We start from the raw sequence: 18,109 nt of genomic DNA on the forward strand, positions 1-18,109 counted from the left end.
TGGGCCACTATTGTCAGGCTGGGCAGGATGCAAGATGTGAGGTAAAATAACCTTACCAAAACGGAAAGCTCATTGAAAGGCCTATTGGGCCAAAATCAATTTTTGGCCTATTGTATAGATAATAGAACTAAAATGAACAAAACTTTTAAGAGATCTGATTTTTAGTTTATAAATACTTTGCTACAATGACACACTTAAAACTAGCTACTACCTCATTCATTTGTGTTAGCATGTGCGCATAGTAAGTATCCCATCATGCTTTCAGGATACGCGTCTATTCAGACGATGATTCTTTAGTTGTGGACACTACGTCACTCCCTCTTTTGCTCTTGGTCCTCCTCATATTTTTTTTGTAATTCACCTTGATTTAGCACCTATGTGTTTCATCAGTTTCTTTATGAAAATATTTAGCACACTTTGACGACAGTAGCTAAAGCCAGGAGCTAAAGCCAAGAGCTAAAGCCAGGAGCTAAAGCCAGGAGCTAAAACAGCACAGAAGTAGACTATAAATGCAAGCTGAGCCGGGCGGATGGAGTCAGTGCTGCCGGAGCGAAATTGGAGCTGGCGAGAAGGCCGAGGCTCCAGGGAAACTCGCTCCACAGTCCAGTCAAATTGGAGCTGGCGAGAAGGCCGAGGCTCCAGGGAAACTCGCTCCACAGTCCAGTCAAATTGGAGCTGGCGAGAAGGCCGAGGCTCCAGGGAAACTCGCTCCACAGTCCAGTCAAATTGGAGCTGGCGAGAAGGCCGAGGCTCCAGGGAAACTCGCTCCACAGTCCAGTCAAATTGGAGCTGGCGAGAAGGCCGAGGCTCCAGGGAAACTCGCTCCACAGTCCAGTCAAATTGGAGCTGGCGAGAAGGCCGAGGCCCCAGGGAAACTCGCTCCACAGTCCAGTCAAATGGAGCTGGCGAGAAGGCCGAGGCCCCAGGGAAACTCGCTCCACAGTCCAGTCAAATTGGAGCTGGCGAGAAGGCCGAGGCTCCAGGGAAACTCGCTCCACAGTCCAGTCAAATTGGAGCTGGCGAGAAGGCCGAGGCTCCAGGGAAACTCGCTCCACAGTCCAGTCAAATTGGAGCTGGCGAGAAGGCCGAGGCCCCAGGGAAACTCGCTCCACAGTCCAGTCAAATTGGAGCTGGCGAGAAGGCCGAGGCTCCAGGGAAACTCGCTCCACAGTCCAGTCAAATTGGAGCTGGCGAGAAGGCCGAGGCTCCAGGGAAACTCGCTCCACAGTCCAGTCAAATTGGAGCTGGCGAGAAGGCCGAGGCTCCAGGGAAACTCGCTCCACAGTCCAGTCAAATTGGAGCTGGCGAGAAGGCCGAGGCTCCAGGGAAACTCGCTCCACAGTCCAGTCAAATTGGGCTCGCTCTGCTCACATAATCTGGTGTGTGGGTAGGGCGGTATACAGATGTTCATACCGTTTCTATACCATACCGGGGTACATGGTATTACCAGAAATGCACACAAGGGGCACTATTTACAAAACGTTATATATATATATATACAGTTGAAGTCTGAAGTTTACATACACTTAGGTTGGAGTCATTAAAACTTGTTTTTCAACCACTCCACAAATTTCTTGATTACAAACTATAGTTTTGGCAAGTCAGTTAGGACATCTACTTTGTGCATGACACAAGTCATTTTTCCGACAATTGTTTACAGACAGATTATTTCACCTATAATTCACTGTATCACAATTCCAGTGGGTCAGAAGTTTACATACACTACATTGACTGTGCCTTTAAAAAGCTTGGAAAATTCCAGAATATTATGTCATGGCTTTAGAAGCTTCTGATAGGCTAATTGACATCATTTGAGTCAATTGGAGGTGTACCTGTGGATGTATTTCAAGGACTACCTTCAAACTCAGTGCCTCTTTGCTTGACATCATGAGGAAATCAAAAGAAATCAGCCAAGACCTCAGAAAAATAATTGTAGACCTCCACAAATCTGGTTTATCCGTGGCAGCAATTTCCAAACGCCTGAAGGTACCGCGTTCGTCTGTACCAACAATAGTACCAACAATAGTACGCAAGTATAAACACCATGGGACCACACAAAATGGCTTAAGGACAACAAAATCAAGGTATTGGAGTGGCCATCACAAAGCTCTGACCTCAAATCCTATAGAAAACTTGTGGGCAGAACTGAAAAAGCGTGTGCGAGCAAGGAGGCCTACAAACCTGACTCAGGTACACCAGCTCTGTCAGGAGGAATGGGCCAAAATTCTCCCAAAGTATTGTGGGAAGTTTGTGGAAGGCTACCCAAAACGTTTGACCCAAGTTAAACAATTTAAAGGCAATGCTACCAAATACTAATTGAGTGTATGTAAACTTCTGACCCAAATAAAAGCTTAAATAAATCATTCTCTCTACTAATTATTCTGACATTTCACATTCTTAAAATAAAGTGGTGATCCTAACTGACCTAAAACAGGGAATTTTTACTAGGATTAAATGTCAGGAATTGTGAAAGACCTGAGTTTAAATGTATTTGGCTGAGGTGTATGTAAACATCCGACTTACAAAAGTATTCATCCCCCTTAGCGGTTTTCCTGTTTTGTTGCATTACAACAATTTAAATATATTTTTATTTTTATTTTATGTAATAAATATAATAACTTATTATATATTATTTATAATAATAACTTGTTTAGAAAAAAATAAAATAAATGGAAAAGTGTATATATTCACCCCCTTCGCTATGAAGCTCGTAAATAATATCTGGTGCAACCAATTACCTTCAGAAGTCACATAATAAGTTAAATAAAGTCCACCTGTGTGCAATCTAAGTGTCACATGATCTCAGTATGTATACACCTGTTCTGAAATGCCCCAGAGTCTGCACCACCACCAAGCAAACGGCACCATGAAGACCAAGGAGCTCTCCAAACAGGTCATGGACCAAGTTGTGGAGAAGTACAGATCAGGGTTGGGTTATAAAAAAATAAATATCTGAAACAAACATTAAATCCATTCTTAAAACATGGAAGGAATATAGCACCACAACAAACCTGCCAAGAGAGAGCCGCCCACCAAAACTCACGGACCAGTCACGGAGGGCATTAATCAGAGAGGCAACAAAGAGGCCAAAGATAACCCTGAAGGAGCTGCAAAGCTCCACAGTGGAGATGGTAGTATCTGTCCATAGGACCACTTTAACCTCTTACCTCTACCTGGGACGCTTGCGTCCCAACTAGAGCTCTGGAAATGCAAATGCGCTACGCTAAATGCTAATAGTATTAGTTAAAACTCAAAAGTTCATTAAAATACACATGCAGGGTATCAAATTAAAGCTACACTCGTTGTGAATCCAGGCAACAAGTCAGATTTTTAAAATGCTTTTCGGCGACAGCATGAGAAGCTATTATCTGATAGCATGCACCAATACACTACAACAGAAAAGCACAGCAGGGGACGTAAACAAAATAATTAGCATTTCGGCGTTACACAAACCGCACAATAAAATAGAAAACAGTCATTACCTTTCACCATCTTCTTTGTTGGCACTCCTAGATGTCCCATAAACACTATTGGGTCTTTATTTCGATTAAATTGGGCCATATAAAGCCAAGATATCGTTATATGTAGACTGTGTGATAAACAAAAAAAACAGCGATTTCACAACGTAACGTCATTTTTTAAAATTCAAAAAGTAGACGATAAACTTTCACAAAACACTTCGAAATACGTTTGTAATGCTACTTTAGGTATTAGTAAACGTTAATAAGCGATAAAAATCATCCGTAGGCGAGGTACATTCATTAGCTGTCGTCTTGGAAAAAATTTCAGGAGAGAGCTCTTCCGGAATGATCTGGGCGGAGACCGGAGGTACGTCGTGCCCCTCTTTCGGTTCAACCAAGAATCAAAGAGGAAATTCACAAGATACTCGACTGCATGGGGATGCTGTGGGAGTTGAATGCTCGGTCTTATCTAATTCGGCTCACTGTTAACTATTGCTGGAAGTGGCGCAAGGATATTTATTTCCATTTTCTGTGATCAGGTTTTCCTGCGCTTTCCGATGTAACGCACGTTATGTAATAGCCACAGTCGTGATTTAACCAGTTTTAAAAACGTCCGAGGGTTTCCTATACACACATTTTAACCATATGAACGTACTATATTCCTGGCATGAGTAGCAGGGCGCTGAAATGTTGCGCGATTTTTAACAAAATGTTCAAAAAAGTAGAGGGTAGGAGCAACTAGTTAAACCGTACACTCCACATTGCTGGGCTTTACAGAAGAGGGGCCAGAAAAAAGCCAATCCTTCAAGAAAAAATAAGCAAACACATTTGGTGTTCGCCAAATAGCATGTGGGAGACTCCCCAAACATATGGAAGAAGGTGGGGGGGCGCCAACCTGGACAGGAAGATCACGTCAGTGACTCAACCCACTCAAGTGACGCACCCCTCCTAGGGACGGCATGGAAGAGCACCAGTAAGCCAGTGACTCAGCCCCTGTAATAGGGTTAGAGGCAGAGAATCCCAGTGGAGAGAGGGGAACCGGCCAGGCAGAGACTACACTCAATCATATGACAAACTGAAGAGATGATTCTTCAATACAGACTTAAATGTTGAGACCGAGTCTGCGTCTCTCACATGGATAGGCAGACCATTCCATAAAAATTAAGCTCTATAGGAGAAAGCCCTGCTTCCTGCTGTTTGCTTAGAAATTCTAGGGTCAGTAAGGAGGCCTGCGTCTTGTGACCATAGCGTACATGTAGGTATGTATGGCAGGACCAAATCGGAAAGATAGGTAGGAGCAAGCCCATGTAATCAGCCCTTACCTTAACAGGAAGCCAGTGTAGGGAGGCTGGCACTGGAGTAATATGATCAAATTTTTTGGTTCTAGTCAGGATTCTAGCAGCCGTGTTTAACCTGTTGCGACGAGCAATCCCGGATCCGGGATCGTAATTATAGCCTCAAGCTCATTACCATAACTATTCATGAAAATCGCAAATGAAATGAAATAAATATATTGGCTCTCAAGCTTAGCCTTTTGTTAACAACACTGTCATCTCAGATTTTCAAAATATGCTTTTCAACCATAGCAAAACAAGCATTTGTGTAAGAGTATTGATAGCTAGCATAGCATTAAGCCTAGCATTCAGCAGGCAAAAGTTTCACAAAAACAAGAAAAGCATTCAAATAAAATAATTTACCTTTGAAGAACTTCGGATGTTTTCAATGAGGAGACTCTCAGTTAGATAGCAAATGTTCAGTTTTTCCAAAAAGATTATTTGTGTAGGAGAAATCGCTCCGTTTTGTTCATCACGTTTGGCTGAGAAAACCCCCCGAAAATTCAGCCATTAAAACGCGAACTTTTTTCCAAATTAACTCCATAATATCGACAGAAACATGGCAAACGTTGTTTAGAATCAATCCTCAAGGTGTTTTTCACATATCTATTCGATGATAAGTCATTCGTGGCAGTTTGGTTTCTCCTCTGAATCACATGGAAAAATACATGCAGCTGGAGATTACGCACCAATTTCGACGGAGGACACCAGGTCGGACACCTGGTAAATGTAGTCTCTTATGGTCAATCTTCCAATGATATGCCTACAAATACGTCACAATGCTGCAGACACCTTGGGGAAACGACAGAAAGTGTAGGCTCGTTCCTGACGCATTCACAGCCATATAAGGAGACATTGGAACACAGCGCCTCAAAAATCTGGCTCACTTCCTGTTTGAAGTTTCATCTTGGTTTCGCCTGTAGCATTAGTTCTGTGGCACTCACAGACAATATCTTTGCAGTTTTGGAAACGTCAGTGTTTTATTTCCAAAGCTGTCAATTACATGCATAGTCGAGCATCTTTTCGTGACAAAATATCTTGTTTAAAACGGGAACGTTTTTCATCCAAAAATGAAATACTGCCCCCAGAGGTTCAAGAGGTTAACACTAACTGAAGTTTATTTAGTGCTTTATCCGGGTAGCCGGAAAGTAGAGCATTGCAGTAGTCTAACCTAGAAGTGACAAAAGCATGGATACATTTTTCTGCGTCATTTTTGGACAGAAAGTTTCTGATTTTTGCAATATTACGTAGATGGAAAAAAGCTGTCCTTTGAAACAGCCTTGATATGTTCTTCAAAAGAGAGATCAGGTTCCAGAGTAACACTGAAGTCCTTCACAGTTTTATTTGAGACAACTGTACAACCATCAATATTAATTGTCAGATTCAACAGAAGATCTCTTTGTTTCTTGGGACCTAGAACAAGCATCTCTGTTTTGTCCGAGTTTAAAAGTAGAACGTTTGCAGCCATCCACTTCCTTGTGTCTGAAACACAGGCTTCTAGCTAGGGCAATTTTGGGGTTTCACCGTGTTTCATTGAAATGTACAACTGTGTGTCGTCTGCATAGCAGTGAAAGTTAACATTATGTTTCCAAATGACATCACCAAGAGGTAAAATATATAGCGAAAACAATAGTGGTCCTAAAACGGAGCCTTGAGGAACACCGAAATGTACATTTGATTTGTCAGAGGACAAACCATCCACAGAGACAAACTGATATCTTTCCGACAGATAAGATCTAAACCAGGCCAAACTTGTCCGTGTAGACCAATTTGGGTTTCCAATCTCTCCAAAAGAAAGTGCTGATCGATGGCATCAAAAGCAGCACTAAGGTCTAGGAGCATGAGGACAGATGCAGAGCCTCGGTCTGACGCCATTAAAAGGTCATTTTCCAACTTCACAAGTGCAGTCTCAGTGCTATGATGGGGTCTAAAACCAGACTGAATCATTTCGTATACATTTTTTGTCTTCAGGAAGGCAGTGAGTTGCAGTGCCAAAGCTTTTTCAAACATTTTTGAGAGGGAGTGATGAGTGATTCGATATAGACCGATAGTTTTTTATATTTTCTCGGTTAAGGTTTGGCTTTTTCAAGAGAAGCTTTATTACTGCCAGTTTTAGTGAGTTTGGTACACATCCGGTGGATAGAGAGCCGTTTATTATGTTCAACATAGGAGGGACAAGCACAGGAAGCAGCTCTTTCAGTAGTTTAGTTGGAATAGGGTCCAGTATGCAGCTTGAAGGTTTAGAGGCCATGATTATTTTCATCAATGTGTCAAGAGATATAGTACTAAAACACTGGAGTGTCTCCCTTGATCCTAGGTCCTGGCAGAGTTGTGCAGACTCAGGACAACTGAGCTTTGGAGGAATACGCAGATTTAAAGAGGAGTCCGTAATTTGCTTTCTAATGATCATGATCTTTTCCTCAGATTTACATCTGTTGGTAACAGATTCCTAAAAAAAAGAATAGGGGCATAGATCAAACCAGTCAGTATCTGGTGTGGATCAGAAAACCAGTCAGTATCTGGTGTGGATCAGAAAACCAGTCAGTATCTGGTGTGGATCAGAAAACCAGTCAGTATCTGGTGTGGATCAGAAAACCAGTCAGTATCTGGTGTGGATCAGAAAACCAGTCAGTATCTGGTGTGGATCAGAAAACCAGTCAGTATCTGGTGTGGATCAGAAAACCAGTCAGTATCTGGTGTGGATCAGAAAACCAGTCAGTATCTGTGACCACCATTTGCCTCATGCAGTGCAACACATCTTCTTCACATAGAGTTTATCAGGCTGTTCATTGTTGTCTTCAAAGGCTGTTCGAAGTTGCTGGATATTGGCGGGAACTGGATCTTGTCACGGTATCTCTGTGCATTCAAATTGCCTTCGCAAAAATGCAATTGTGTTCTGCCAACGTCATAACCCCACCGCCACCATGTAACACTCTGTTCACAACGTTGGCGTCGGCAAACCGCTCGCCCACACAACGCACTACATTTTACATTTACATTTAAGTCATTTAGCAGACGCTCTTATCCAGAGCGACTTACAAATTGGTGCATTCACCTTATGACATCCAGTGGAGCAGCCACTTTACAATAGTGCATCTAAATCTTTTAAGGGGAGGGGGGGTGAAAAGGATTACTTTATCCTATCCTAGGTATTCCTTAAAGAGGTGGGGTTTCAGGTGTCTCCGGAAGGTGGTGATTGACTCCGCTGTCCTGGCGTCGTGAGGGAGTTTGTTCCACCATTGGGGGGCCAGAGCAGCGAACAGTTTTGACTGGGCTGAGCGGGAACTGTACTTCCTCAGTGGTAGGGAGGCGAGCAGGCCAGAGGTGGATGAACGCAGTGCCCTTGTTTGGGTGTAGGGCCTGATCAGAGCCTGGAGGTACTGAGGTGCCGTTCCCCTCACAGCTCCGTAGGCAAGCACCATGGTCTTGTAGCGGATGCGAGCTTCAACTGGAAGCCAGTGGAGAGAGCGGAGGAGCGGGGTGACGTGAGAGAACTTGGGAAGGTTGAACACCAGACGGGCTGCGGTGTTCTGGATGAGTTGTAGGGGTTTAATGGCACAGGCAGGGAGCCCAGCCAACAGCGAGTTGCAGTAATCCAGACGGGAGATGACAAGTGCCTGGATTAGGACCTGCGCCGCTTCCTGTGTGAGGCAGGGTCGTACTCTGCGGATGTTGTAGAGCATGAACCTACAGGAACGGGCCACCGCCTTGATGTTAGTTGAGAACGACAGGGTGTTGTCCAGGACCACGCCAAGGTTCTTAGCGCTCTGGGAGGAGGACACAGTGGAGTTGTCAACCGTGATGGCGAGATCATGGAACGGGCAGTCCTTCCCGGGAGGAAGAGCAGCTCCGTCTTGCCGAGGTTCAGCTTGAGGTGGTGATCCGTCATCCACACTGATATGTCTGCCAGACATGCAGAGATGCGATTCGCCACCTGGTCATCAGAAGGGGGAAAGGAGAAGATTAATTGTGTGTCGTCTGCATAGCAATGATAGGAGAGACCATGTGAGGTTATGACAGAGCCAAGTGACTTGGTGTATAGCGAGAATAGGAGAGGGCCTAGAACAGAGCCCTGGGGACACCAGTGGTGAGAGCACGTGGTGAGGAGACGGATTCTCGCCACGCCACCTGGTAGGAGCGACCTGTCAGGTAGGACGCAATCAAGCGTGGGCCGCGCCGGAGATGCCCAACTCGGAGAGGGTGGAGAGGAGGATCTGATGGTTCACAGTATCGAAGGCAGCCGATAGGTCTAGAAGGATGAGAGCAGAGGAGAGAGAGTTAGCTTTAGCAGTGCGGAGCGTCTCCGTGATACAGAGAAGAGCAGTCTCAGTTGAATGACTAGTCTTGAAACCTGACTGATTTGGATCAAGAAGGTCATTCTGAGAGAGATAGCGGGAGAGCTGGCCAAGGACGGCACGTTCAAGGGTTTTGGAGAGAAAAGAAAGAAGGGATACTGGTCTGTAGTTGTTGACATCGGAGGGATCGAGTGTAGGTTTTTTCAGAAGGGGTGCAACTCTCGCTCTCTTGAAGACGGAAGGGACGTAGCCAGCGGTCAGGGATGAGTTGATGAGCGAGGTGAGGTAAGGGAGAAGGTCTCCGGAAATGGTCTGGAGAAGAGAGGAGGGGATAGGGTCAAGCGGGCAGGTTGTTGGGCGGCCGGCCGTCACAAGACGCGAGATTTCATCTGGAGAGAGAGGGGAGAAAGAGGTCAGAGCACAGGGTAGGGCAGTGTGAGCAGAACCAGCGGTGTCGTTTGACTTAGCAAACTGACTACACTTGGTCTGCGGTTGTGAGGCAGGTTGGATGTACTGCCAAATTCTCTAAAACGATGTTGGAGGCAGCTTATGGTAGAGAAAGTAACATTCAATTCTCTGTTAACAGCTCTGGTGGACATTCCTGCACTCAGCATGACAATTGCTCGCTCCCTCAAAACCTTGAGACATATGTTGTGTGATAAAACTGCACGTTTTAGAGTTTCCTTTTTATTGTGTGAGAAAATTGCTCATTTTAGAGTGGCCTTTTTCTGTCCCCAGCACAAGGTGCCCCTGTGTAATGATCTTGCTGTTTAATCAGCTTCTTGATATGCCACACCTGTCAGGTGGATGGATTATCTTGGCAAGAAGAAATGCTCACTAACAGGGATGTAAACAAATTTGAGATATACATTTGAGAGATAAAAGCTTTTTGTGCAGATGGAACATTTGTGGTATCTTCAAAGTAGCCATCTTCACCTGGAATGCTTTTCCAACAGTCTTGACTTTTATGTCTTAAAGTATTGATGGACTGTCGTTTCTCTTTCCTTATTTGAGCTGTTCTTGCCATAATATATATTTAACCAAATAGGGCTATCTTCTGTATACCGACCCTTCCTTGTCCCTTCCTTGTCACAACACAACTGATCGGCACAAATGAACTTTTAGGGAGGCACACCTGTAAATTTAAATGCATTCCAGGTGACTACATCATGAAGCTGTTTGAGAGAATGTGAAGAGTGTGCAAAGCTGTCATCAAGGCAAAGGGTGGCTATTTGAAGAATCTCAAATATAAAATATACTTTTTTTGGTTACTACATGATTCCACATGTGTTATTTCATAGTTTTGATGTCTTCACTATTATTCTACAATGTAGAAAATAGTTAAGATAAAGAAAAACCCTTCAATGCGTAGTTGTGTCCAAACTTTTGACAGGTACTGTGTATATATAGATATAGATATATTATAAACTCAGCAAAAAAAGATACGTCCCTTTTTCAGGACCCTGTCTTTCAAAGATAAAATCGTACAAATCCAAATAACTTCACAGATCTTCATTGTAAAGGGTTTAAACACTGTTTCCCATGCTTGTTGTGGAACGGCCGTTAAGACACTAGCAGCTTACAGACGGTAGGCAATTAAGGTCACAGTTATGAAAACTTAGGACACTAAAGATGCCTTTCTACTGACTCTGAAAAACACAGAAAGAAAGATGCCCAGGGTTCCTGAGCATCTGCATGAACGTGCCTTAGGCATGCTGCAAGGAGGCATGAGGACTGCAGATGTGGCCAGGGCAATAAATTGCAATGTCCGTACTGTGAGATGCCTAAGACAGCACTACAGGGAGACAGGACGGACAGCTGATCATCCTCGCAGTGGCAGATCACGTGTAACAGCACCTGCACAGGATCGGTACATCTGAACATCACACCTGCAGGACAGGTACAGGATGGCAACAACAACTGCCCGAGTTACACCAGGAACGCACAATCCCTCCATCAGTGCTCAGACTGGCCGCAATAGGCTGAGAGAGGCTGGACTGAGGGCTTGTAGGACTGTTGTAAGGCAGGTACTCACCAGACATCACAGGTAACAACGTCGCCTATGGGCACAAACCCACCGTCGCTGGACCAGAAAGGACTGGGAAAAAGTGTTGGATCAGAGGGTGAGGGCTAGGGCCATTCCCCACAGAAATGTCCAGGACCTTGCAGGTGCCTTGGTGGAAGAGTGGGACAACATCTCACAGCAAGAACTGGCAACTCTGGTGCAGTCCATGAGGTGGAGATGCACTGCAGTGCTTAATGCAGCTGGTGGCCACACCAGATACTGACTGTTACTTTTGATTTTGACCCCCCCTTTGTTCAGGCACACATTCTTCCATTTCTGTTAGTCACATGTTTGTGGAACTTGTTCAGTTTATGTCTCAGTTGTTGAATCTTGTTATATTCATACAAATATTTACAAATGTCAAGTTTGCTGAAATTAAATGCAGTTGACAGTGAGAGGACGTTTCTTTTTTTTGCTGAGTTAATATATATATTTTTTAAGTGGTATTCAAAATCATACCATCTATATTATTCTAAATACCATGATATATTAACGGTATATCACCCAAGTGTAAACAGTATATGGCCCAAGTGTAAACGGTATATGCCCCAAGATTAACCGGTATATGCCCCAAGATTAACCGGTATATGCCCCAAGATTAACCGGTATATGCCCCAAGATTAACCGGTATATGGCCACGCAAAGGAATATGAAATTTGTGTAGTTTTGTATGTCTAGGGTTTTTTCTAGTCTAGGTGTTTATATGCCTAGATTGGTTCTCAGTCAGAGGTTTATCTGTTTATCGATGTCTCTGATTGGGGACCATATTTAGGTAGCCATATTCCTTGGTTATTTTGTGGGTTGTTATTCTGCACTAGCCATATTGCTTCACGTTTTGTTAGTTTTGTTCAGTGTTCGTTCTTCTATTAAAATAAGTATGTTCGCTTACCACGCTGCACCTTGGTCTCCTCTTTATGAGGAGTATAATATGTATATATAATACAATATGGCCCAAGATTAACCGGTATATCATCCAAGCTTAGTGTGTGGTGTCTCTCTAGATTTATTTTATTTATTTTTTTACCTTTATTTAACTAGGCAAGTCAGTTTAAGAACAAATTCTTATTTTCAATGACGGCCTAGGAACAGTGGGTTAACTGCATTGTTCAGGGGCAGAACGGCAGATTTGTACCTTGTCAGCTCGGGGGCTTGAACTTGCAACCTACCTTCCGGTTCCTAGTCCAACGTTGTAACCACTAGGCTACCCTGCCGATAGAGAGGCCTGGCATGTATTATGCACTGTAGGGCCAGCTGACGGCTTTTCTCACTGTGAAAACACACACACACACACACACACTTTGCTGGCTGTGAAAAGGCTCTCTCTCTGTGTGTGTGTGTGACAGAGAGTTTTGTTGATGTTGCGCAGTGTTTTGTCCCAATCATCCACTACAGTGCATTATCACATGGCCCACTGAATGCACTGTGTGTGTGTGTGTGTGTGTGTGTGTGTGTGTGTGTGTGTGTGTGTGTGTGTGTGTGTGTGTGTGTGTGTAGTACATTGAGTACAGCTAGATTGGCCTGGGGTTACCAGACAGGCATTTTAAGGTGAAATCGCACAGTAAACACAGTGCATTCAAAACGTATTCAGACCCCTAGATTTTGTTACGTTACCTTAAACTAAAATGTATTAAATTGTTTTTTTCCCTTATCAATCTTCACACCATACCTCATAATGACAAAAGCAAAAACAGCTTTTTTTGTAATTTTAGCAAATTAATGAAAACAAAAAACACACTTACATAAGAATTCAAACCCTTTTACTCAGTACTTTGTTGAAGCACCTTTGGCAGCGATTACAGCTTTGAGTCTTCTTGGGTATGACGCTACAAGCTTGGCAACACCTGTATTTGGGGAGTTTCTCCCATTCTTCTCTGCAGATCCTCTCAAGCTCTGTCAGGTGGGATGGGGAGCGTCGCTGCACAGCTATTTTCAGGTCTCTCCAGAGAGTGACCACATAGATCTTTGGGTAGCAATGTCTTTTGTGTCTCCCTTTTTTCTATAGCCAGTTGGTGGTCGCTGAGCGTCTATTTGGTCAGGATCTGTCTCTGTTATGTATCTCTGACAGAGTAGAGATATTCTGCTAATTTGTATTCTCTTTTGAGGGCCAATATTTTGTGTTTTTGTTTCATTTTCCCAATTTGTCAAATAGGATGTTTTCATTTCTGTAAAAAAAAAAAATGTGATTGATTTCTTATCATTATATCATGTTTGGATAATAGTGTTGGTTCGTGTTTTTTCATGTTTTTAACAGCTGACATAAGGGACTCTTTTCAGGGTTCAGCTCTTGTGTTTCCAGTGCTTTGAATTGTAAGGATAGTTTTTCGGGGCTTAGTTTCAAATGGTGTCAACATTTTACTGTCCTGTTTTCTTTATATGTACAATTAAAGGGAATGTTCTGAGTTCCACTCTGCGCGCATTATGTGGTACTTTCTGTTGGATATATTGGATATAACTGCAGAATTCTGTTTGTAGATTGTCTATTAGGATTCTCCCAATGCTTATAATCGTAATTGCAGGTTAGAGCCCAAACCTCACTTCCATAGAGTGCAATTGGTAAAATTACACTATTGAATATATTGCACCAGATGTGGATAGGAATATTTCGTTTTGTCTTTTTATGGATGAAAATACTTTTGTGAGCTATTTATTTTAGTGCATTCACCGCCAGATCAAATCTACTGGTTGTTAATCCCAGATACCTGTTGCTTTGATTCATTGCCTATTTTGGGGGGGGGAATAATAACTTTGGTTTTCTGAAGGTTGAGGTTGATTTCCCCGTTGATGCTGTATTCTAAAGAATGTTAACTTGTTCCTGTAGACCTAGATCTGTTGGGGACAGTAGGTCATCTGGCTAGACCTAGATCTGTTGGGGACAAGGTCCTCTGGGTAGACCTAGATCTGTTGGGGACAGTAGGTCATCTGGGTAGACCTAGATCTGTTGGGGACAAGGTCATCTGGGTAGACCTAGATCTGTTGGGGACAGTAGGTCATCTGGGTAGACCTAGATCTGTTGGGGACAAGGTCATCTGGGTAGACCTAGATCTGTTGGGGACAGTAGGTCATCTGGGTAGACCTAGATCTGTTGGGGACAGTAGGTCAGGTCATCTGATCTGTTGGTGACAGTAGGTCATCTGGGTAGACCTTGATCTGTTGGGGACAGTAGGGACAAGGTCATCTGGGTAGACCTTGATCTGTTGTGGACAGTAGGTCCTCTGGGTAGAGCAGGACTCTGATCTCCTCATCAGTCCAGGGCCTGCAGATCGGTCCAACAACACTACTAGTTTGTTGATGTAGACCTTGAACAGGGTTGGACTTAAACTGCACCCTTGTCTCACCCCTCGCCCTTGTACAAAAGAAAACATCTTATTTTATTGTTCAGTTTAATACTACATGTGTTGTTTGAGTAAATTTAATTTAAGATGTCTCATACTATGCCCCCAACAAGCTTTGGAGGGTTTGGTAATATAATCCATCATGTCATGTGGAATCAAAAGCATTCTTAAAATCAACAAAACATGCATATACCTTTCCTTGTGTTACTGGTGACACATTTTCCCCAAATATATTTCTCTAACATATTATTCGTTATTAGGGTCTAATTTGTCACCTTTTATGTGGGTTATGAGCCCCTGGTTCCAAATATCAGGGAAGCAGCAGTTCTCCTAAACCAGGTTGAGTAGTTTTACTATGGCATCCTGCAGGAGTGTTTCAAAGCATTTCATTATTGATGCTGTAGATGTTGATGCCACAGGCCTTTCCAGGTTTAAGGTTTTGTATTTTCTTTGAAAGTTCCGTCATGTGGGTGTTGAAAAGGGAGCTGACTTTTTCTGTAATATATATTTTTGTTTAATGTAAGGTTTCTCTCTCTAAGCGTTGTGGGCCTCACTCTCTCTCAAAACACTGTGGGCCTCACTCTCTCTCAAAACACTGTGGGCCTCACTCTCTCTCAAAACACTGTGGGCCTCACTCTCTCTCAAAACACTCTCTCTCTCTCTCAAAACACTGTGGGCCTTTTTGTCTCTCTCTCTCTCTCTCTCTCTCTCTCTCTCTGTGGGCTCTTTCTCTCTCTCTCTCTCTCTCTCTCTCTCTCTCTCTCTCTCTCTCTCTCTCTCTCTCTCTCTCTCTCACTCTCTCTCAAAACACTGTGGGCCTTTTTTTTTTCTCTCTCTCTCTCTCTCTCAAAACACTGTGGGCCTTTTCTCTCTCTCCCTCTCCCTCCCTCTCTCTCTCTCTCTCTCTCACTCTCTCTCAAAACACTGTGGGCCTTTTTTTTTTCTCTCTCTCTCTCTCACTCTCTCTCAAAACACTGTGGGCCTTTTTTTCTCTCTCTCTCTCTCTCTCTCTCTCTCTCTCTCTCTCTCTCTCTCTCAAAACACTGTGGGCCTTTTCTCTCTCTCCCTCTCCCTCCCTCTCTCTCTCTCTCTCTCTCTCTCTCAAAACACTGTGGGCCTTTTCTCTCTCTCCCTCTCCCTCCCTCTCTCTCTCTCTCTCTCTCTCTCAAAACACTGTGGGCCTTTTCTCTCTCTCCCTCTCCCTCCCTCTCTCTCTCTCTCTCTCTCTCTCTCTCAAAACACCGTGGGCCTCTCTTAATTCAATGGGCTTCATTGGCATGGGATACATACAGTATGTTCACATTGCCAATAAAGCTAGTGACCAGTAAACATTACACTCACAGAAGTTCCAAAGGAATAGAGACATTTAAAATGTCATATTATGTCTATATACAGTGTTGTAATGATGTGCAAATAGTTAAAGTACAAAAGGGAAAATAAATAAGCATACATATGGGTTGTATTTACAATGGTGTTTGTTCTTCACTGGTTACCCTTTTCTTGTGGCAACAAGTCACAAATCTTGTTGCTGTGATGACACACTGTTGTATCAAAATTTTATTTGTTTTTTTCTAATTCTTTGTGGGCCTGTGAAATCTGAGGGAAATATGTGTCTCTAATATGGTCATACATTGGGCAGGAGGTTAGGAAGTGCAGCTCAGTTTCCACCTCATTTTGTGGGCAGTGTGCAAATAGCCTGTCTTCTCTTGAGAGCCAGGTCTGCCTATGGCAGCCTCTCTCATTAGCAAGGCTATGCTCACTGAGTCTGTACATAGTCAAAGCTTTCCTTAAGTTTGGGTCAGTCACAGTGGTCAGGTATTCTAGTTTGCTCAGTTTGTTTGGTTAATTCTTTCCCATGTGTCGAGTAATAATATTTTTGTTTTCTTGTGATTGGTCTAATTGTGTTGCTGTCCTAGAGGTCTGTGGGGTCTGTTCGTGTTTGTGAACAGAGCCTCAGGACCATAAAGGACAATGGGTTCTATAACTGATTCAAGTATTTTTAGCCAGATCCTAATTGGTATGTTGAATTTTATGTTCCTTTTCATTGCATCGTCTCAGATCGTTCACGGCTTTGTGGAAGCTACCTGTGGCGCTGATGTTTAGGCTGAGGTATGTATAGTTTTTTGTGTGCTCTAGGTCAACGGATTCCAGATTATATTTTGTATCCGTGGTCATGGCAACTGGACCTTTTTTGGAACACAAATATTTTTGTGTTACTGAGATTTACTGTCAGGGCCCAGGTCTGACAGAATCTGTGCAGAAGATCTAGGTACTGCTGTAGGCCCTCCTTGGTTGGTGACAGAAGCACCAGATCATCAGCAAACAGTAGACATTTGACTTCAGATTCTAGTAGGGTGAGGCCGGGTGCTGCAGACTTTTCTAGTGCCCTCGCCAATTCATTGATATATATGTTGAAGAGGGTGGGGCTTAAGTTGCACCCCTGACTCACCCCACGACCCTGTGGAAATAAATTTGTGTGTTACTTTGCCAATTTTAACCACATACTTGTTGTTTGTCTACATGGATTTTATAATGTTGTATGTTTTTACCCCCAACACCACTTTCCATCAATTTGTATAGCAGACCCTCATGCCAAATTGAGTCGAAAGCTTTTTTTTATTTTTTTATCAACAAAGCATGAGAAGACTTTGCCTTTGTTTTGGTTTGTTTGGTTGTCAATTAGGATGTGCAGGGTGAATACATGGTCTGTTGTACGGTAATTTGGTAAAAAGACAATTTGACATTTGCTCAGTACATTGTTTTCATTGAGGAAATGTACGAGTCTGCTGTTAATAATAATGCAGAGGATTTTCCCAAGGTTGCTGTTGATGCATATCCCACGGTAGTTATTGGGGTCAAATTTGTCTCCACTTTTGTGGATTTGAGTGATCAGTCCTTGGTTCCAAATATTGGGGAAGATGCCAGAGAAAAGCATTATGTTAAAGAGTTTTAGCCAATTGGAATTTGTTGTCTGTATATTTGATCATTTCATTAAGGATACCATCATTTATTGTTCAGAAATCTTTGTTCGCTGGACTTTATCCTGCTAACTGTTCCAAATGTCCCAACTGAATTTGGTAAAAGGGCTTATATGTCCTCTGCTCCATTGTCTTGGAACACCTTACAAAATACTTTTAAACTGGAAGAACTTGTCCCGATTGGTATTTTTAAATCACTGATGAAGGATTTTGAGGCTGATTCCCTGACCTGTCAATGTTTTTAATTTGCTGTTTTATACTCTCTTTTATACTCTTGTGAATTCAATGGTTTTTACTGGATTACTTGTAGTTTTTCATGTTGTCTGTCTGTAATTATTTGTAATGACTTGTAATGACTTGGGGCTGCCTATCTTGGCCAGGACGCTCTTGAAAATGAGATTTTAAATCTCAATGGTTAAATAAAGGTTAAAAATATATCATAATAAAACACCGCATGCCTTTTTGGGTGGTCTGGTTTTTGTGGTCTGTATATTTGATCATTTCATTGAGGGTTGGAGGGTTTGTATTTTGTCCTGTAACTCATTCAATGTAATTGGAGAATCCAGTGGGTTCTGGTCGTCTTTAATAGTTGATTCTAAGATTTGTATTTGATCCTGTGTATGTTTTTGCTGTTTGTTCTTTGT

The 18,109-nt window shown here is 43.0% G+C and overlaps 1 protein-coding gene across 1 annotated transcript in view; it reads left to right on the forward strand.

Annotated features, from left to right (window-relative positions):
- The first annotated feature begins 509 nt into the window (after positions 1-509).
- The window catches only part of LOC115127045 (cAMP and cAMP-inhibited cGMP 3',5'-cyclic phosphodiesterase 10A-like), a 129,020-nt gene continuing 111,420 nt past the window's right edge, over positions 510-18,109 (forward strand). Inside the window, exons 1-2 of the mRNA XM_065002334.1 lie at positions 510-1,247; positions 2,807-2,933. Of these exons, the coding sequence (XP_064858406.1) occupies positions 510-1,247; positions 2,807-2,933 (865 nt within the window). The remainder of the gene's footprint in view (positions 1,248-2,806; positions 2,934-18,109) is intronic.

This window comes from Oncorhynchus nerka, linkage group LG16 (genome assembly GCF_034236695.1).
Source record: "Oncorhynchus nerka isolate Pitt River linkage group LG16, Oner_Uvic_2.0, whole genome shotgun sequence".
In the NCBI taxonomy this organism is placed as follows: Eukaryota; Metazoa; Chordata; class Actinopteri; order Salmoniformes; family Salmonidae; genus Oncorhynchus; species Oncorhynchus nerka.